Source organism: Cervus elaphus, chromosome 11, assembly GCF_910594005.1.
Source record: "Cervus elaphus chromosome 11, mCerEla1.1, whole genome shotgun sequence".
In the NCBI taxonomy this organism is placed as follows: Eukaryota; Metazoa; Chordata; class Mammalia; order Artiodactyla; family Cervidae; genus Cervus; species Cervus elaphus.
The window spans coordinates 60,197,583-60,219,161 of record NC_057825.1 but is presented as its reverse complement, the minus strand read 5'-3'; the positions used below and the strand labels follow the sequence as shown (position 1 = coordinate 60,219,161).

Genomic DNA, 21,579 nt, shown 5'->3' with positions numbered 1-21,579 from the left:
ATCAGCACTTATCCCATAAATAATTAAAATGCAAAACTAAAATGCATGTTAAAAACTAATCTATTGGAATGACAGCTTAAAGTTGGTGAAAAATGAATTATTTTCTATTAAGGTCACAGTGTTAAAAATTACTCATTTAATTTTAAGTTCACCCACCTAGAAATATCCCCTAGTGAAAGTAACTTTTCCTTTTACTGATTCTTTATCCTTAAAAATAAAGGTTCTGCTCAGAGCTTACTTTTTTTTTTTTGAAGATGTATTTTATTTATTTTGGCTGAGCTGGGACTTTGTTACGGCTTTTCTCCAGCTGTGGCGAGCAGGGGCTACTCTTCGTTGTGGTTCACAGGCTTCTCACTGAGGTGGCTTCTCTTGTTACAGAGCATAGGCTCTAGGCAAGTGGGCTCAGTAGTTGTGGGGTCTTCCCAAACCAGGGATTGAACATGTGTCCCCCGCATTGCCAGGGGGATTTTTAACCACTGGACCATGAGGGAAGCACAGAGCTCACTTTTAAGTCAAAGCACTAACCTAAGATTTTGGATTTGCTGCTCTCTGAGCTGTTGTTAAGGGGGTTAAGAGCTCACTTTGTTTGCTCAAACATGACTCAGTCATCTGTGACTGAAGACCCGCCCCCTGAGGACCTACCCGTGGTACAAATGGCCAGCTCCTCATCAACCATCCAGTGCAGAGGGTGCCAACGGGAAGAAATGCTCTCCAAGGCCCCTGTCTCGGGGTTATTTCAATGGAAGTGCCTTTGACTGGGAAATGGGCAAGTCAGCTCAAAGCCACTCAGAAAATGATCAAGTTTTACCACAAAGGAGGTAGCTATGATTCAGTTCTCTGCACATTCATGTACTTAATGGAACACGAAGTGAGATTTTCACAGACAAATCCACAGGAAACATGAATAGAAGGTCTTCCGTCTGTGAAAGAGATGCAGCCAGGAGCAAGCCATCCAGCCCCTTCTCCCAGTCTGGAGTGAGTTAGGACTCCACGTGCCCCGAAGGACCATCTGGGACACAGGGCAGAGGCTTGGAGGGCACGGAGGGATGGGGCCTCCAGACGGCATCACAGGACCAAACTCCCAGAGCAAGCGTCTCCCAGACAACAGACGATGATGAGGAAATGGCACAGCTGCTGTGTGTCCAGATGAACTTGCTGTCCCCCCTCAGGCAGGAGGGTCCTGGTGCAGCTGTGTGCCCAGGCCCCCAGAGGCCTTCTGAGAAGGACAGAAAGAAGGAGCAGGGCTCAGGGCACAGGGAGAGCTCATTGCCTCAGCCCACGAGAGGAACTGATAGCAGAGCTCACCATTATGCTTGAAGAGGACAAAAACCCTGAATTCTAAGCAGACTGCAGACAAGACACAGATACGGCGAGGAGATGAAAGGACAGACGACCAGACAGATGCTGGCAACCAACAGAAACCTGGTGAGCTGCTTAAGCTCTATAAATTATTCAGGAAAAGAAAAGTCAAAAAGCAAGCAGAGCATCCGTGAACTACTGCCCGCCCCCACCCCAGCCCTGCCTCCCCTTGCTAGGACCCACTCTGTTGCAGCCCCACCCAGGCCCAGCCACGGCCCCCTCCCCAGGCTCCAAGACTTGGCAAGCTGCCCTGTTCACCTGGGAGCCACTGAACCCCGAGCCCACTGCTTCCCCTGAACTGAGGAAAAGATCGCATGTCTCCGCGAGCTTGGAAATCTGCCCAGGGACTGAACCTGAGGCCCTGGGGCTCCCCATCTCCGCCCTAGATAACTGCTGAATGAATGTCCCGCTGCAGGATGGACCAACCCTCAGAAAATATGGCCCAGTGGCCACAGGAAAGGCAGGAACAGCGGGACAGCAGGTGTGAGACACCTGAGGTCCCAGGGCTCTTCAGGGACCCTACTTCCCCATGGCCACGGGACCACACACACCTCCTCCATCCTAAGGGAGCTTTTGAAGGCAGGAGAACTGTGCTTTTAATGACGTCTTTTGGCCAAAATGCCATCAGAACTGTAAGGGCTTCGGGCAGTAGAAAATGAAGGCTAAGTTCTGTGTCATTAGGGAAACAGGAGCTGATGTTTCTTTCACCTCAATTCATGTATTATTATCCCTAAGTTAAGGACCCCAGGAAAGTTAAAAGTCCAGGAAACAGTGATGCCCCTGCCATGTTCGAGCACAAGGTGATTTATGCCAGGATCTGCTCTGCCCAGAGAAGCAGAACAGCTAGTGGACCTGTGAACGAGCTGGCTCCCAGGGGATGACAGGCCTCCAAAGCTCCCTCAACTGCAGGGACCCCACTGCCACCACCACCATCACCTCCCTCACCATCATCAGCTCTATCACTTTCATGACCATTATCACCTCTATCACTTCCATCACCACTGCTACCTCCATCATCTTTGTCAGCCCCATCACCTCCAATCGCCCCTATCAGCTCCATCACCTCCATCACCCCCATCACCTCCATCACTGCCATCACACCACTATCACTTACACCTTCACATCACAGGGCAGGGGAGCCATCGTGAAATCCTAGAATTCATGGGGAGGTGCTCAAAACTTAGCAAAAGCTGCTCCCCTCCTCCCGGTCACACACATACATCCCAGCCATGCTTAACTCTCAGATGGACATAGAATCATCCCATGGTGGACTCTCACCCCAGTGAAGTCAAGCTCAGGTCATTAGCTCTGGCGGGGCTGCTCCAGATCTGTGGAAAAGGCTAGCCCCTCCCAGGACTCCTTGGCCCAGAGGCGTTGAGAAGCTGCCCTCAGTGACTGAAGAAGAGCCGCCCAGACCCTGTTGACCCTTCCAGGGGGTGAGGAAGCTGGAGGAGGGGAACCCATCAGCGTGCAAAGTCATTTGTGTGCAAATACCATTCGCTCTGTGTCCTGACACCACACGGTTTCCCCCAGGAAGGCAGAGACTCCTTCCCAAGAGGAAGGCCAAGAGGAAGGCTGACTACGCTGATGGCCTCTCACCAGGCGGCCCTGGGGGTCAAGACAGGCCAAGAAAGCCCCTTGCTCCTGGACTGGCAGGTCCACGGCCAGAGAGATGGACGCCCCTCCTCGCTGGGGGATCTACATGTTCAAAAGGATCCACCCTCAACTCTCACGTGCAAAGCTGACCAGGTGGCCTGGACTTACCCACACAACTTCAACAGACTTAGTCTCATCACCCCCAGTGGCTGCAGCAGTAGTCTTCCTGCCCACCTTCGCATCAGGTGCACGGCACCGCCTCTGGATCCACACACCGGTGGGAGCAGCAACTGCTTGGAGGAGAAGCTGCCTTGAATGACAGTGCAGGAGTGGGGCTCAGAGCCTGAACGACCCAGAATCCCACGGTCACAGCTGCCCAAGCCCAGCTTGGGAGTCAGCCCAGACCTGGGACTCCCAGGAAAAGAGGTCTGTGGGTGGCACAGGATAGGGGCCCAGAGCATGAAGTAGGTCAGAGTGACTTATGTGAAGATCCTCGGTCACCATCACAGACCCTGGGCTTTTATCCCAGTGGATGAGAACATGCCGGGCACATCACAGGAAACCCCACATTCACCAAAGAGACGCTGGAGTCCTCCAGGTCAGAGCTGCAGACCCTTTCCGCAGGGAGCAAGCTGATGGAATGTATAATCCCTGTGCTATTTCAGGGAGAAATTGCCTTTGTTACCTTTACTCAGAAATCTTCAAACAAGAGAGCATTTAAACTGAAAAGAACACACAGCGGATACTATCAAATCAGGAGCAACTGGTTGGTAACTTCCCATCGTCATGGAAAGGTACACAACTGCTCACATCACTTTTCTAAAAATGTAAAAATTACAACTTCGTGTTCACACTCAAGGACGCTGCCCAGAATCACCCGAAGGTTCCCAAACAAGCACCTCGGGTCACCTGCTCCCCTGTGAGATCCTCACATTGGATGGAGCACAGCAGTGTCAGCACCTGGCCTGGGAGCCACCACCAAGTTGGAAACACATACTCGCCCTTGGCCATGGTGAGACTTGTCGGACCCTCCACCCACAGCTCCAGCGTGGTGCCAAGCCCAGTAACACGCTTAGTGGGTTCCATCTGCAAAAGGTGACTGCAAATTAGCCATAGGAGCAGGGAGGATAGCTCAAAGCCAGCAATCACTAAAGTGACAGCAAAGAGGGGAGGCCCTGCTTTTGCCAACGTGGGGCATTTCATACAGAAGCACAGGAGCCCCCAGGGCATCTCAGGGGCCCCAGGGCATCCCTGACTCAGGGGGCAGCTCAGTGACTGCAGTGAGCGACCCCCAGTCACCAAGAAAAGCTAAGCCAACCCAACACCCTTGGTGCAGTGAATGCAGTGAACAGAGGCACTGAGAGTTAAGACAGTCTCGCAGTCTGTGGTGAGGGCACTTCTATGTTGCATCAGTTACACACCTAGGCCTACGCACTGTTACATGTGCACCCTTACATGTGTGTCGTTACATGCGCACCATTACACATGAATCATTACATGTGCACCATTACACATGCACTCTTACACGTGTACCCTTGCTCATGCTCTGTTACACGTGCACCATTACATGTGCACTCTTACACACGTGCTCTTACACATGCACCATTACATGTGCACTCTTACACATGTGCTGTTACATGTGTGCTCTTACATGTGAGCCATTACACATGTACCCTTCCATGTGTGTCCTTACATGTGCACCAGTACATGTGCACTCTTACACGTGCACCCTTGCTCATGCTGTTACACGTGCACCATTACATGTGCACTCTTACACATGTGCTGTTACATGTGTGCTCTTACACATGCACCATTACATGTGCACTCTTACACATGTGCTGTTACATGTGTGCTCTTACATGTGAGCCATTACACATGTACCCTTCCATGTGTGTCCTTACATGTGAGCCATTACACACGTACCCTTCCATGTGTGTCCTTACATGTGCACCAATACATATGCACTCTTACACGTGCACCCGCACACATGTGTGGTTACATGTGCACCCTTACAAATGTGTTACATGTGCACTCTTACATGTGTGTTACATTTGTACTCTTACATGTACACTTATATGTGCACTCTTACATGTGCGCCATTACATGCGTACTCTTACACCATGTGTGCTACATGTGCACTCTTACATGTGCGCCATTACATGTGCACTGTTACATGGAAGCCACACTGAAGCTCAATGTTATAACTCAGGATTGAATCACAGACCCAACACTCTGCTTGAAATTAATCCTAAGTAGCAAAAGATGTGTCATCAAAGAAAGAGACACAACTTCAAATGCTACAATCATTCACCTTAGTCAACAGGGTGTGGGACCACTGACCAACTGGGAAGGACACCATGGGACACCCAGTCCCTGCCCAAGCCCACTCCAGCCGGAACCCAGGAACTGAATTTCTAATGAAATGCTAACTCTTCATTAAATCATGGAAAAGGAGTACGTCAAGGCACCACCCTGCTTATTCAACTTATATGCAAAGTACATCATGAGAAACGCTGGGCTGGATGAAGCATAAGCTGGAATCAAGATTGCCAGGAGAAATTCCAATAACCTCAGATATGCAGATGACAGGCTGCCCCTGCTGTCACCACACCAAGTCCCCAGAGCCTGTGTCACTGGAAGATCCTGTCACCTTGATGCTTCAGAGGGGCTCCTGGCATTGCCCACAGACCCTCCAAATCACATGGACACAGGTCGCTGGAAATGTACAAGCAGGAGACGCCAGCCCTCTATCATGGTGTCTGGAGCTCTGCCAGCAGCCTGGTGCCCCCAGGGGGCTCTGCAGCCAGGAGTGGCCCTTGAACCATCACTGAGGCATGCTGGCCGGTGACAGACACAGCGGGCCTGGCGCCAGGCGTGGACCAGGGAGGCAAAGCACCCTGAGAATGTATTGTGCTGAGCAGTACTAGGTACACATTTGGGTGGAGTGGTTAAAAAAGACATATTATTAAGCCAATTTCATCTGTTACTTTTTGACTTCTGTAATGTGGCTATAGAAAATTGTAGGTTTCACAGGTGGTCTCCATTCTAGACCTGCAGACAGCACTGCCTGGAGGATAAAATCTAGAATTTGTGCCATCCAAAGGTTTTATCTGAACATGTGTAAATCCAGTAGCTTTTTGTGCATGTGTTTGAGCTGTGGAGGCACAGATGTCCAGGAGAAGATTCTGTATCTAGTCCGTTTCCATGGCCACCAGTGTGGAGCCCCAAGCAAGCACATCTGGCCCAGTTTTAACACTCAGTCCAGGGGGGTGCAGCCTCAGATGGACGGGAGAGGCTGCCATGTGAGGACAGTGGACAGAAGGACACTTCTGGGGACCCAGGTTCACTAACCGCATTTCCATAATGTTCGTTTCACCATGTGAACACAGAGCCCTTCCAATGCAGGAAGACCCCACAGCCCCACCTCCCCAGCACAGGGCGGTCATCATGTCACCCTGGCCTCTGAGCCGAGCGGCTGCCCCTGGCTCTGGCCCTGAGCAACGGCGGGCCACTCTCACCTGCCCCTCAGGTGGGAAAGGAAGACTCTCTCCTCCCCACAGCCCTCCCTCCACATCTGCCCCTTCTGTTCCACCAGGAAATTCCCCCACCCACCTGCCTCTTTCACGATGTGGTAAAGACCGCAGGAACTATCCTGGCATCTCCCCAGTTGGGCATCCTGGTGAGGTGGAAACAATGGGAAAGAATCGGAACCCAGCTCACACCTCACCTTCCCGCCCTGTGTAGAGGGGCTCACAGCCCCAGCCCTCCACCCCAGCATGACCCCAGAAGAGCCCAAGTCCCTACACTCCTCTGGGTCTGCAAAGAAGGGGGGCAACCACAGTGCCCAAATCACTGAGTTGTCACAAGGACAGGTGGATTAATGAGTTGAATTTATTGCTTTTGTATGAAACTTTTCCCCAAAAAATCATTTATTAAGTGAATTAATGAGCAGAGCAGTGTCAGGCTCCTAAATAAAACGGCCAAGGATGACCCTCTGTCTCCAGCTCCCCTGGAGCCTCCTGTCCAGCTGCTCACTGACCCTCACTGGCCCTGATTACCTCCTTCCAGGACCAAGTCTACTCCATGCACCTCGGGGTCCCAGGCCTCCATGCCCACACTCCCTCTCCACCTGGCTAGCCCTCCAGAGGGTAGGGCTTCCAGAAACGTCCTCCTGACTCCTCCAACCTCCCCAGCCTCTGTGGTTCAGGCCAGCACTGCCCACAGCCAGCGTCTGCACCACCTGGGGACTTTGACAAGCCAACGCCGGGCTGCACCCAGACCGAATGCATTAAGACCTCCAGACTGGGGCCATGCTGCAGCGTTTACAGGACTTTAGTGTGTAGCCCAAAACCAGGAGCACCAGGTTCATAAAGGACCACGGCTACAATCCTTTCAAGGACAGTTTCTTCCACAGAATAAAGACATCATCTATAGAATGCAGAGAGCTCACTTTTTTTTTTAACCTAAATTAATCCATCTAGAGTATAAAACACACACATCACAAAACATCTCCATTGCATCTGACATTTTTCAGCTGGCACCCCACTTGGTCTCTTGAAACACCCACACTCTGAGCTCCAGGGGGTCAGAGACCAGACCCTGGCCTCTGAGAGGCCATGGAGCCACGTGGACGCCTGGAGGAGCCTTGCAGGCCTCCTCCCCCGGGGACGCTGGTAGGGGGCACAGAGCAGACATTTGGAACAGTGACCTGGGCTCCTGTTCGTGTCTGTCGCCGCAGGAGGGGGCCTGCCTCCGGGCCTGTGAGGCGCTGCGGGAACCCCTGAGCTGAAGAGCAGATGACTGTCAACATGAATATTAATAGCAGCATAATTAACAACTGAGGTTGTCTGCCAGATGCTTGACTCTGATTAAAAGGAGTCCAGGAGCCAAGGCTCAGCAGGGCACACGGTTCTCTCAGCGTTGGACGGAGAGGTCTTTACGGTCAGGTGGGTGATGGCCAGGGCAGCGCTCAGCCCAGCCACTGGGCCCACTCCCCCAACCTGCAGAGACCCAAGCCCCCACGCCCACCCCCACCCCCCACTGCATCAATAAGGAAGGGACTGGGAGCCGAAGCTGGAATGTGCAGACGGGTCTCAGACCAGTGCTCACCTGAACTCAGCCTGCTCCACAGAGAACAGAAATAGGAATGCTGTTTTGTGGTGGAGTCACCAATCAGAACTGTTCCACAAGCTGTAAATTCACCTAAAATAAACTTCTAAACCATCATGGCCGCTGTCACTACAAATATCTGAGACTCAGGAGGACACCAGCTGTCCTGTGAGCAGCCACCCAACTGTCCACAGGCAGCAGCTTCAGACTGGTTCGCACCCTGCCTCCCCCGTCCCAGATGCAAGCTTTAGCTTGAGACACCATTACTTGCACACTTTTAAACACTGTGGTTTCTGCCTGACTAATGCCGTCTTTAATTATACATCATCGAGCACCTCGCTGGATCTAATGGGGTCTATTACTCATCAAAACGGCCCCATCAGCAACCACAGTCCCCAGAGCCAATAACTCAAGCCTCCCTCCATGTTTCACAAGTGCCCGCCTGCACCTGCCGACACCTGCACACACCTCGAGCCCCAACCTCTCACTAATTGGTCCAGAAGACACGACTGCACGATGCCAGCTTTCTACTGGTCCCATGAAGCCCAGTGACAGCTGGTGGCACTCGGGCAGCCACATGTCCAGGTCCTTCATGCCATGTGCTCTGCCCGGGCAGCACCCAGAAAGCCAGTGCTACCCGAGCCCTGTGGCAGCTGGTAGCAGAGCCAGAGGGGCCTGCTGGGACTGGACACATCATGGGCACAGACAGGTCTTTCCTGTCACCACTGAACAGTTCAGTCCAGCTGGACGGGCTTTCTTAGCACACGACTCACTGTGAGGAAACTAAAGGTCAGCAGAAGTCAGCTAGTCCCCAAACTTTCATTCAAAGGGATGAAATGCCAACCAAATTAATAATGGTAAATGTGTAACATATAAAAATGATACATATATATTTATACTTCCTATATATTAGTATATGTGTATTTGTTGTTGTTCAGTCACTAAGTCATGTACAACTCTTTGCAACCCCGTGGACTGCAGCCCGCCAGGCTTCTCTGGCCTTCACTAGCTCCGAGTTTGCTCAAACTCATGTCCATTGAGTCAGTGATGCCATCCAACCATCTCATCCTCTGTCGCCCTCTTCTCCCCCTGCCTTCACTTTTTCCCAGCATCAGGGTCTTTTCTAACGAGTCAGCTCTTCGCATCAGGTGGCTAAAGTATTGGAGTTTCAGCTTCAGCATCAGTCCTTCCAATGAATACTCAGGGTTGATTTCTTTTAGGATGGACTGGTTTGATCTCCTTGCTGTCCAAGGGACTCTCAAGCACCTTCTCCAGCACCACATTTCAAAACATTAATTCTTTGATGCCCAGCCTTCTTCATGGTCCAACACTCACATCCACACACGACAAGTGGAAAAATCTTAGCTTTGACTGTACAGAACTTTGTTGGCAAAATGATGTCTCTGCTTTTTAGTACATTGTCTAGGTTTGTTGTAGCTTTTCTTCCAAGGAGTAAGAGTCTTTTATGTGTATGTATATACATAAATCCATTTACATATATTGAAACGTATTTGTCGCTGAGTGAGAATGAGTAGGTCAGGTTCTAATTCCAGACAATTTACCTAAACAACTGATGATTTACCTGTCATACTTGTAAGAGAAACTCAAGTTACTAAACCAAGTGCCCTAAGACCCAGAAGCAGAAAGATATAACTGGAAAGGTCACTCAGTGGACAATTAAGAAGCAAATCACTTTTGAAAGCACTGGGAACTGTGACAGTGTGAGACCTCGTACGGTCGACCCTCTTGAATAATTGACACTGCATCTTTCTCTGGCCCCTTTATGGGGCTATGTTTAGAATTCCATTTAGTGCAGCAAGATTTTCACTCAACATGACTCAGATGTGTTGACCAAGCAGCAAAAGAAAAATAACAAATACACAAAGAGCATTTCTTTGCTGTCCAAGCATTGTAGCTTGTCCAGGGCTGGCCGGCGCAAGTGGACTGGGTTCTGTCTGCAGCATGCTGTCCATGCACCAGCTCCCTGGGCTTGCTGGACTCCAGTCCTCCCATCAGAGCTGGAGTCCGGCTCGAAGGAGCAGCAGCATGTGAGGAGAATCCGAATCATGCTGCTGCTTCACCTGCTCTTTTTAGTCCAGTTTTGTGTGGAGGGAGAAGGGAGCCACACCACAGTTTTTAAACCATTCACCACAGTCTCCACCTCTGTCTGACACGCTCGCATTCCAAGGTGAATTAGAATTCCAACAGGATAGACGTCACACGTGCATCAAGTACGTGAGATCGGAAGATCTTCCAAGGAAGGCAAATCAGATACAAAGTGACCTTGGTCTCTTCAAGCACCATAAAGTTAGAGCATTTCCCCAACTGAATCCTGCTGTTTTATTCCAAAAATGTACCTCGAAAAAGAGCATGTTAACTGTGAAAATAAAGGTTAAATACAGACTAAAGTGAAATGCACACTTGAAACAACTCTATAGTTGAGACTCAATCTCATCCTGTTCCAGCGAGCCCACGGGCTCTCACGGGCTGGATGAGGGAACAACAGGGGTAAGTCTGGTCTGTAGAGGCAGGAGGTGCAGATGAGCCCCCCACTACTTCCTGCACAGTTGGGAGGTATAGACGAGACTCCCAACTCCTCTCCCCCCATCCCACTACCCCCATCCTGCAGAGGAGGAAGCTGTGCCCCCTCCCTCTCAGCAGAGCCCCAAGCAGCAACTCAGAACCCAGCAGGGTTATTAAGCTGCCTTCCCTAAAACAGATGACCTTTCGGGCTCTTTTTCAGTTCAATGAAGCTTGTAAGGATCAAGAACGCTACCTCAATAACAGATAAAACTTGGAGGCAATTTAAAGGTGAAACAGATTCAAGTCCTTAGACACTCCTCAACACTCAGAGATCCAGTCATGGGAACTGGATTTGAACCGACTTTGAACCTAGAGGTACAACATGTATGAGATACACACACACACTCACACACACACACACACACATAATTTAGGATACCATATTCTGACTCCACTAGCAGTCAGGTGGGCCCGGGGAGCACACCTCAGGGGTGATTCGAGGTTTCCAGACGTGTGTGGGTGATGGTACCCAGCCGACAGTCCGGGAAATGTTGGTCCCCGCCTGCATCACCTCCTTCACCCACTAATGCAGACAGGCTCTCTCCCCCACTAATGAGAGGGCCCAGAAGAGCCAAGCCATCTAAACCCAGGGATGAACACATCCATCCTCACTGCCAGTCCTGGTTGTCCATCAAGTCCCCACGCACCCTCCTCACATGGCCCTCAGGAGCCCAAAGACCTGCCAACACCTGAGGTGGGTGGTGGGGCGCGGCCAGGGGGAGGTGAGCCTGGGTCCCAAACCCCAAGGAGCTGGGCTCCAATCATCAGGGATGGGGTGCAGGGTTGTGTGGTGTGGGGGGGAGTATGGTGGGGGGCGGCCGAGTTGGGTCTGCTCCCTGACCTCAACAGTGAATGCCTGACCTTTCACAGCGTCATGAGGCCCCTGCGACTGCTTTGAGACCCCTGCTGTCATCCCAGGATGGTGACAGAACAGGACGGACCAGGATGCCTCCCTGAGGACAGAACGGAGCCCTGGACAGACCCCAGGTGCCTGGGCCTCCACACTTAGAGCTGCCGGCAACCTGTCCCCAGAGCCACGGCCAACGTGACGCTCTCCCACCGGGACCCCCACCAGCACCTCACTCTGCACAGGCCCGCCCACAGGGCCCAAAACACCTGCAGCTGTGGGCAGAGTGACCTCAGGACCCAGCCTCCTGGTTTGGGACCAGAGTCTAATTGATCAGGTCTGTGATAGCGAGAGGTAGCTAATCCGGAAGCCAGTAGGCTGGTGTGTCCAGAGTTCACCTTCAAGGTCAGTTTCCATCTGCTAAGAAGCAGCCTCGCTGAGCTGAGGTTGGAAAGCAAGGAGACACACTTACACCGCCTGGCCCACCCACACACAGCAGGCGCTCAATAATGGCCTCGTATCCCAGAGGAGCTGGTTCTGCACCCAGGGGCCTTCTAAAAACACGTCCCGAAGGACTTGGCATAACTCTTCCATCACAAAGGCTGGCGTCTGACCTGGAGACACAGTGGCCGCGGTCACCACTGCCTGCTCTCCTGGGAGCAGCTTGGCTTTCATAACCTCCAGGTCCCTTCTCTGGAGCCCCTGTGACACCCTAGACCACGCCACAGCCTCCCACCCTCAGGACACAGTCATGTCCTAGCCCTAACCCTCCACAGGACGGCCAAGGTGTGCACCCCACAGAGGGCTGCACCTGACTGGCCACTGTCCAGGTCAACACTCCTGCTAGGCAGGCTGGTGCTCACCAGGAGTCCGCTGTCTGGATTCTCAAGCATGTTTCTGCAAGCGTGCTTATATACTTACATACAGATACAACTCTAATTAAATAGTATGTAAACCAAAGGAATCTAAGTGCAGAAAAAGTAACTTCTTGGAAAACCAAGGTGATGACTTAGGAAAGACTTACCAAAGAGAGATGGCTTTAAAACTGTCACTTGGCAGGAACAAAAACAGAACACATTCAGGGGGAATTATTTAAAATCTTGAAGGTGCTCCACTCAGATTATTTTGAGTCTCTTAGTCCTCAGTCCATTTGAAAGAAACAAATAGGAAACCACAAACTGTGACTGTGGCTTAAACTAGAAAGGCAAGTTAGAACCCAGAGAACACTCTGATTCTGCATCCAAAATGTGGTGAATTATTGTATGTGTTTATAAGATAAAATAGCAAATGGACATCATTGGTGTGGTTCATTTCGCTGCTCCCATTACTGGGTCGCTCCCATTACCTGGACCCCATCTGGAGATACTGCTGGCCAAGAGGTACACAGGTTTCCAGCTTAAGCAGCCCCAGGTACCTGCGGGCAAACTAATCAGACTCTAGCATTATGTTTTCCATCAGCAAGAGCCTTAGCCAAACCCTCCATAGGCCTTTAACTGTGATAATGTCCTTCCTTTAACCACCACAAAGTTCTGGCCAAAACCTGCCTGGCGCCTCCAGGAACCTCCTGAGAGTAGAATGGCTCCAGGCCCTAATGTCAGCTCCATCGGGGACACGCCTACCTGGTCACCCAGGATGGTGCCTGCGCAGTGCAGGTGTATGCCAAATACAAGCAAGAGATTTTCCCAAAAAATCACTCACAAAAAGACCGCAGTTCCTGATATCTGTGCCCTACTCATTCACATTAAAAAGTACTCTCTGAATCACTCAACTGGGAACCACAAAACCCTCTCAGAAAGACCAGTGGCCCTAAAAACCTCCATCAGTGTAGTTAGGGTGTTTGAGGGGTCACCTTGCAAAACTGTAAAACAGAAAAAAAAAAAAAAAAAGCTTAGGCTGAGAAACTCAGCAATTGCAGTGGCAGCACATCCCACGGGCTAAGGCAACTCTGATAGCCACACAGGATGGTGGCATCTGCCAGCCTTGGGCGGTGGGCACCAAAACCACAGTGTAAGAGCTCCAGGGCAGCAGATTTAACTCATTTCTAACACCTTGTCCCAGGCGACACAGGTGTACGCAGAGCCCCAGCCACCAGGCTGGAGGGTCTGAGCACCTCCAGTGAAAGATGCAAGCGAGGGTGTGGAAAGTGCTCCCAGAACCGAGTGGAGTTAAGTCCATTCCAGCATCTACCTGTCACTAAATTAACAGATATCTAAGCAGATACCTGCTAATCTACCCACCTAATAAAACACCCACATTTCCCCACTGACCCAAAGGAAGGTTCCTAGCTTCTCGCTGGGAAATGGGACTGTCTTATATTTAGTCACCTACTACTAAGGCATACATAGTACCCACTGATGACAAGTGCCCGTCTATGAAACAGCACTTGGCAACACCCAGATCCAGATTTATTCCAGTGGACAGTCAAGTACCTACCTGGAAGTGAGGCTCAGCTTAAGGTTTGCCTGCCACACTCACAGGGGTGCTAACAGTCCTCTATGCAGGACATCTGGTTGCCCAAGAAGACACCTGGCAATTACTGAAAACCAGTGGCTAAAATGCTAGATGATACTACAGTCCACATGGACGCTACTCTTTCTTTCCTCTCTGAAAATGATCAAATGTAATATCAGCTTTAATTCGGACCCTTCCTAAGACACAAGCTTAGTCTTGGTGAGAGGGGCCTGAAAGAAAGGACTGAGCTCACACTTAGGTAAAACAGGAAAATGAAAAAAGGAAATGTGTTCCAGACTCTGCTGGGTTCAGACAGACCTGGACAGAATCTGTTTTCTGCACGTGTCCAGAAAGAAAGTCAGTTAATCATCCCCAACTCCAGGAGACAAAAAATTAATTCTCTGGAACTAAGTGTCATCACTAAAAATTATAAGTTCAGCCCCTTCACAAATGTCTTTAAGTGCCGCAAATGCCATGGATTCCAGGAGCTGCCTCAAGGCCTCCCACCCTCCTGATCAGATTCCATTCACAAAACGTCCTCAATAGAAGCATCATTCCAAAATCATTTAATTCTCTGAGCCAGAGGAGGTAACCCACTTGTTTCATTAAAAAAAGGGGGGCCTTCAGTTATAATACCTTAGACAATAACAGCAAGGCAGGAAAGAAAAGTTTGAAAATCTGTAACAAGAACACTTATACTGGATTTAATCACAATTAAAAACCAAATTAATTAACACAATCGGGCTTCCCTGGTGGCTCAGCAGTAAAGAATCTGCCTGCAATGCAGGAAACACAGGAGATGCCGGTTCCATCCCTGGGTCGGGAAGATCCCCTTGAGGAGGGTATGGCAACCCACTCCAGTATTCTTGCCTGGAGAATCCCATGGACAGAGGAGCCTGGTGGGCTACAGTCCATAGGGTCGCAAAGAGTCGGACATGACTGAAGCAACTGAGCATGCATGCAATTAATATCATCAATTCCCCTTCAGCAGTGATCCCATTTATAAATATTCCTTGACTATTCTTGACTTGAGAATGGTCGTTCCCCCTGATTCATAGGAAAAACCCAGTTTGGCAAAGTCTGACTTTTAACTCCAAAGCTTAACTACCCAAGGGCTTAAGTTCCTAACCTCAGAGGCACTGGAGCGCTGAGCAATTCGGTGGAGACCTTCCCTCACTGCAGTACTTCAGATATAAGAAGGATTCATTAAATGGCTTCTGCACCACCAGACCTTTAAAAGGTCAAAAGCAGAAGGGTATGGCTATGCTTTTTAAAGTGAATATTTGCAACAGATCAACAATCCTTTTAAGCTTTTCCACATTTAAACAAAACACGAAACACAAGTACTTCCTCATCTCTCACTTAAACCAGCATCCCACGGGCTGGCTTCCCCCAGCCACAGAGCCCAAGGTGGCCAAGGTGTGAAATGACACACTCTGAGTTGCTCTTGAAACAAAACCGCTGGAACCCTCCAGATACGGTCTCTGAAACAGAAGCAGTCCACATTGCACAACAGAGCTACACCAAAGGCAAAAGGAGAAAAACCCTCAAATAGCAACCCAGTGGGAACATAGCAGGCCTGAGATCCCAGGACAGGACCAGGGCTGCCAGACAGGCCCAGTCCACCAAGGGCTGAGGCAGACATTCCTGGGCTCTAGGTTGACTTCTTCCCTCCTGCTAAACGGGTTTGCAGTGTGTGTTCTCCTAACCCAGGCGCACTGGCCTCTGCCAGACTCTCCCTTGCCACATACCAGGCAGGAGGGCCCCCCTGCTCCCCGTCCCCCTCCCAGCAGCCAGGACCTGGGAAATTCAGCAGGCACTAACTTCAGTCCAGGTGGGCAAGGGTGTACAGACGGTTAGCCTGGGGTCCAGGAGAAGACTATGTCCAGAGAGACCGAGGGCCCAGCAAAGTTACAGGTGGAGAAACAGGTCCAGTGCGCGGGGGACTGGATGGGGACAGGGGACAGGGAGTCCTAGCCACACCAAGGGATGGTGGGGGGCCACTGATACACACACAGGCCACATAACAAGTGCAGGTGGCCACAGGGATTCCAGAGGGGGAAAACAGACGTCAGCTCACAAGGAGAAGTTGGAAGGGGGTGGGATGGGAGCACAGTGATGCCCCAGAGTTGGCAAGCGGAACTCGGAGGGTTACACCCACGGAGTCGATGGAGGGAAGCCAGCCGAGAAAGAAGCACAAGGTGAAGGCCATCGTGGAACAGCTCTGGTCCCCTGCCCCTCCGCACTGCCCCCTGCCCCCAACACACTCACAACTCGGAGAAGCGCACACCCACCTTTGCTGGGGGCGTGCTCCTGCTGGTCGCCAGCTCGCGCAGGCTGGAGGTGGCGCCGGTCGCCGCGGGGAGGAGGACTGGGGAGCCAGGAGAGCTACCCCCGCCACCCGCGAGAGCCGAGGCCACCCCCGGAGCGGGGCTGGGGCCCGGGCCAGGACGCGCGGGCGGACTGCTGCCGGGGCTGGCTCCGGCGCGGGGCCGCTGGCGGATGCCGTCCAGCAGGCGCACCAGCAGGATGTTGGCGGGCAGCTCGTCCACGCCGCAGCCCACCAGGATGCGGCACTCGGGGCAGCGCAGCTCGCGACGCGAGCTCACGATGCTCTCCAGGCAGCGGCGGCAGAAGGTGTGTTGGCAGGGCAGCACCTTGGCCGTCGTGTCCAAGCGTTCCAGGCACACGGAGCACTCCAGCAGGTCCAGCAGCGACGACTCGTCCATGTCCCCGCCCAGCCTGTCGCCGTCGTCTTCTCTCTGCGCCGCGGCGGCCGCCCGGGATGCGCACAGCCTGGGCGCTCCGAGCAGCATGGGGGCGGCGCCGGCGGCGACCGCGCGCACCTTTAGGTCCCGGGGCCGTTGCGGGCGCTGCAGCGGGCAGTGGGCGCCAGGGTCGCGCCTGGACGGCCGCTGGGGGACCGGGCTACACGGCGACTTCCTTCTCTGAGGCTGGCAGCGCCAAGGGGTACCAATCGGCCTGCGCCGCAGGGACCGGAGCTCCAAGTCCCGCAAGACCCCTCCGGACCGCCAAGCCCACCCAGTGCTTCGGAGCGCAGCGCCCGCAGATGCGGGCTACACCTGTCCCTCTTCTGCGAGTCCGGCCGGCACGGGTTCCAGCGGCGCCGCCGGGCGGGCAAGACACCCGGCGGCTCTGAGCTCTCAGCCGCCAGTCCGATCCCGGGAGAGGCGGGGGCGCGGCGTGCGCGCTCCCCCGCACTGCCTCGGTGCGCCCTGGGCCTGCCCGCGAGCCGCTGCCCAGCGGGTGCAGCCAGACCCCTCCTCGTCCTCGGCCGCGAGCACGTGCGCGGGGAGCGCGCGGAGGTCACGGTCACTGCGGGGCGCCGGGAAGGGGCAGCCGCGCCCTGGACTTGCCCCGCCTGGAGCAGGCCGGACACCAGTCCTGCCCTTAAGGCACCTTCAGCGCCCCCAGGAACTCCGGGGCGCTCCCCAGCGCAGGCCCGGGCCTGTCCCCTCTGGCGACCGAGCCTCCTGCGCTCTCCGTGAGCCTCGGAGCGGGATGTTTCCGCCTGACGCTGCAGCGAAGGAAAGTTTGGGCGGCGCTATCCCGACCGCCTCCTTGGGCAGCGCCGGCCAGCAGCCTGGAGACGCAGCCAGCACCCGGGCATCCTCCTCGACGACGGCCGGTCCCCTGCCCGGCGGCGCGCGGAAGTGACAGCCCCACCGGGTGGGCGCGCGGGGCGCCGGGCGAGGCGGAGCGGGGAGGGCGCTGGGGTCCTCCCCGCGACGCGGGTCCGAGGCTGCCCCGCTGCCCGCCGGACCCCAGTCCGGCACGGGCCGCCCTGGGGACGCGCTCGATCCCTCCTCCGGAGGCGCAGACGAGGGGAGCCGCGGTCTCCTTCCCGGCGCCCGCCTTCGGGCGCGTCAGAGCGACGCAAGAGCGCACGGAGGCCCGGGGGCCGCGGGGCCGCGGCCGGTGGTGCAGATTCCCTGCCGAGCGCTGCCCCCTCGTGGCCGCTCTGGGCCCCGCCGAGGCCGGCACAGCCTGGTCCAGGGTTGGCCCGCGGACCCTGCACAGCCCAGGACTGGGCTACCAAAGAAAGGCGCTGGGGCCTGACTGACGGTCGGGCTGTCTTGAGGTTTGTGAAGCTAAGTGTGGCTTTTTTGACTTTTCAGGGAGAAAATAATATCTGTTGTGGCGTCAATGCCAAAAACGTTCATCTTTTTATTTAATCCTCTAAACGGCCCTATGAGATAACTAACCTCATTTTTGCTTGCAAGGAAAATGAAGCTTATGCTTATGAAATCATTGCATCTGGATTTTTTAAATCTTTGTGTCTCCAAAACCGAATGCATAGAAAAGATCTCAGTCCACTGTGATACAAGCTCCCGACAAACCACGTATTTTTACACTGGAATATCCCCAATGCCTAGGGAAATACCTGGCACATAGTAGGTGTTCAATAAACATTTGTGGAATTAATGGAAAAATGGTCTCCAAGTCATTGCCTATTGGTGATTTGAATGCACATCTTAGCATCTTAGTTCGGGGTGTCCAGATTCGTATGTGTATTCATGCATGCTAAGTCGCTTCAGTCGCCTCTGACGCTTTGTGACCCCATGGACTGTATGTAGCCCACCAGTCTCCTCTGTCCGTGGGATTCTCCAGGCAAGAATACTGGTTGCCATTCCCTTCTCCTGGAGATTCTCTCGACCCAAGGATCGGATCAGCATCTCTTATGTATCCTACAGTGTGAAGTAGGTTCTTTACGACTAGCACCAACTGGGCAGCCAATCCTGAGTCATACGCTCAGTCTATTATCCATGTACTTGAGCACCCATTCACCATGTAGGGCACAGCCCTGGCCGCAGAGAGTCAGCAAGAGAAAGTTCACAGCACATCCTCAGAACTTGCTGTCAGCACGGAAATGTCGCCATGAAGGGCAGCCTGGAGGGCTTCAAGGAGGAGGCGTTCAGTCTCATGAAGGAGGCGAAAGGACTCCCAGGCAGGGCATCTGCAAGATCAAAGCTACACTGTGAGGAGCAGAGAAGACACCTGATTGGCAGGAGAACAGGGAACAATGGGTGTGTGAGTACAGCACAGGCTGATGGTGGAGCAGGAGGAAGTCAGGCTTGGTGACCAGCCAGCTTGAGGATGCATCGGTCTTGGGAAGGCTTGGGTGGGCAGCCCTGAATGTGGTCTTTTGGGACAAGGAGGAATCTGACTCAGGAGAGATAGCGTGATGACAGCAGACATGTACTTAATGCCACTGAACACCTAAAATGGGTGAGCTGGTATATTTCATCACACTGTAAAAATAAAAAAAAAAGCCTCAACAGGGTCTCTGGGGCTGAGGACTGTGGCCTGCGAGGAGGATGAGCAGAAGCAGTTGGAAATACAGGAACAGCCGCCACACACCCCACAAGGTGAGTTAACAGGAGGCCTCTACTTTGCAGGGGAGGAGACCTGGGCACAGAGAGGACAAGTGAGTCACCGATGGTCACACAGCTGCTCAGTGGAAGAGTCAGAACCTGCATCCAAAGGGTGGAAATCCAGAGTCAGTTTCATATGTGCCCAGCTCCTCAAGCTCATGAACAAGGCAAGCACTGAGGTTTATCAGGTTGTAGGCAGCCAGGAGCCCCAGGCAGTGGATGGCGAGGGAGAGCAGAGCCATGGGTACCTGGTGCCATGGGCAGCGGGGAGAAGCAATGCCTGGGAGCCCTGAGACAGGGCCATGGAGGGGTAGGGAGAGAGCAGAGGGGCCTGAGGAGGGTGGGCCCCTGCCAGTGAGCAGGGCTGGGGACGCAGATGTGAGCCAGGCTGACCCCAGGAAGCCTGGGGAGACTGGTGCCCCCGCCTCCGCAGCCAGATCACATTCCATGCAGGTTGCCTGCGTTCTCACGGCTGTCCATTGCTAGTGAGGCAAGACCACCTGCCCTACTGCTTGATGGGGCCCCCAGAGACACAGTGCAGCTGTGGTGGGGGCTGTCAGGTCCCGAGGTCACTCTCCCCGCAACACCCGGCCCAAGCCCAGCACTGGGCTCTCTGCGCTGGGCAGAGGCGGAGGCTCCAAACACCAGGCATGATCCTGGATGGCAGGACAGTTCCCTTGGCCTTGGGAGAGACAACACTGTATGGTGCCTGAGTGCCTGGAGGCATGGAGCTTTGCTGGCCAGGGAACTCTTTATTGGCTGACTACTCTGTTTGTATCCTTCTTCTCCTGCTATAGCTTCCTGGGCTCCCCTCCCAAACAAGCCACATGCCTCCAGACCTGCCCTGAGGACCTGCTTCTGGGGACACTGAAACCAAAGCAGGTGCTGAATGCCAGGTGAAGGGTGGGCAGCCTGTAACCGCCAGCCCCTTCCCTCCCATTTCCCTGGATACCTGCTCCTCCTTTAACCTTATCTTCTCCCCCATGAGGCACAGATGCTCTGTCTCCCTTTCCTGAATCCATGCTCCTGCATGACTGGATTGAAGCTCGCATCCTCCCCACGAGCAAGCAGGTGGTGTGCACACCAGAGGAAAGAAACACCTCTGCTGGCCAGGGAGGAATGAGGGAAGGGGTGGGAGGCACCATCAAGACCCTCAGCAGAGCACAGGGGCTGGGATAAGAAGCCAGACAGCCGGTCTTATTTCGGGCACGAGTCTGAAGTGCTGGCAGCCCCGGAGGCACAGTGATGTGAACAGAACTCTGGAGGGAAATCGGAGCCTGGCGTGCAGGAATGGGAGAGATTTTCCTGGAGGTGACGGATGAGGCCGTGGGTGAGAAGAGGAAGCTGCGTTCCTTCCTTGGATCTGGAAGGGAAGAATCTTCCTGCCTTCTGCTCAGAGGATGAGGATGAGGCCAGGGAGCCTGTGGCAGGGGGTACCCTCAGTCACTGCGACACGGTCCATCTGCGGGTGGCAAAATGCTCACAGGTGTTGAGGAGTGCTTCGCAAATGATGCAGAGGGGATGACAGAGCATCCGTCTTGGGTTCACAGGACATGTGCTGGTGTTTATGTCTGAGGCCGTGGCTCCACGTAGTTTCAATATAAATATCATTAGTCCAAGGTCAGGATGCGTCCTTGCTCTGCAGAAGCCCATGTTTGCTTCCTTACCTTGGGACACCTGGACACCTGGCTGGGCAGAATGTGAGCTGCTTAAAGCAGAGGAGCCACTCTGAGGGCCATGGTGGAGGGAGGCTGGGGTGTCTCTGCTGGGAAGAGACACCTGAGCTACAGGCAGGTGAGAGGGAGCCGTCACTGCTGGGGCGACTCTGACCCGACAGGAGCCGCTTCCCCCAAATCTCTGGGGACATCAAGTGAGAGGCTGAGTTGGTTTCCAGTCCTCCCAAGCCCTCGCCAGGATACTTTCAGACTGAAGGCTGGTGGATGGAGAGGTGACCCTGCAAGAAGTGGCAAGGATGGTCTGAAGCTCAGGTCTTGGTGCTCATGGATAGCCGACCCAGTGAGCACATGGCCGAGGCTAAAAGACTGCCCCTCCCTGCCCGGACTAACATCTGGGGACCATGGTCTGAGTGAGGATGATTCCAGGAGGTGCCCCCGGGAACCCTGCTGCCTGAAGGTGGCTGTGGGCAGGGACTGGCCTCAGAATATCTCAGGGTCTTCCCCGCTGAGCCAGGTGTAAGAGAGGGTGACGCCAGAACCCAGGCAGGCTGGGTCCTGCCGG

General features: G+C 53.6%; 1 protein-coding gene across 1 annotated transcript in view; it reads right to left on the bottom strand.

Annotated features, from left to right (window-relative positions):
• SH3RF3 (SH3 domain containing ring finger 3) overlaps positions 1-18,078 on the bottom strand; it is a 156,639-nt gene extending 138,561 nt beyond the window's left edge. Inside the window, exon 1 of the mRNA XM_043917908.1 lies at positions 16,240-18,078. Within this exon, the coding sequence (XP_043773843.1) occupies positions 16,240-16,761 (522 nt within the window). The 5' untranslated portion in view covers positions 16,762-18,078. The remainder of the gene's footprint in view (positions 1-16,239) is intronic.
• Positions 18,079-21,579: the final 3,501 nt, after the last annotated feature.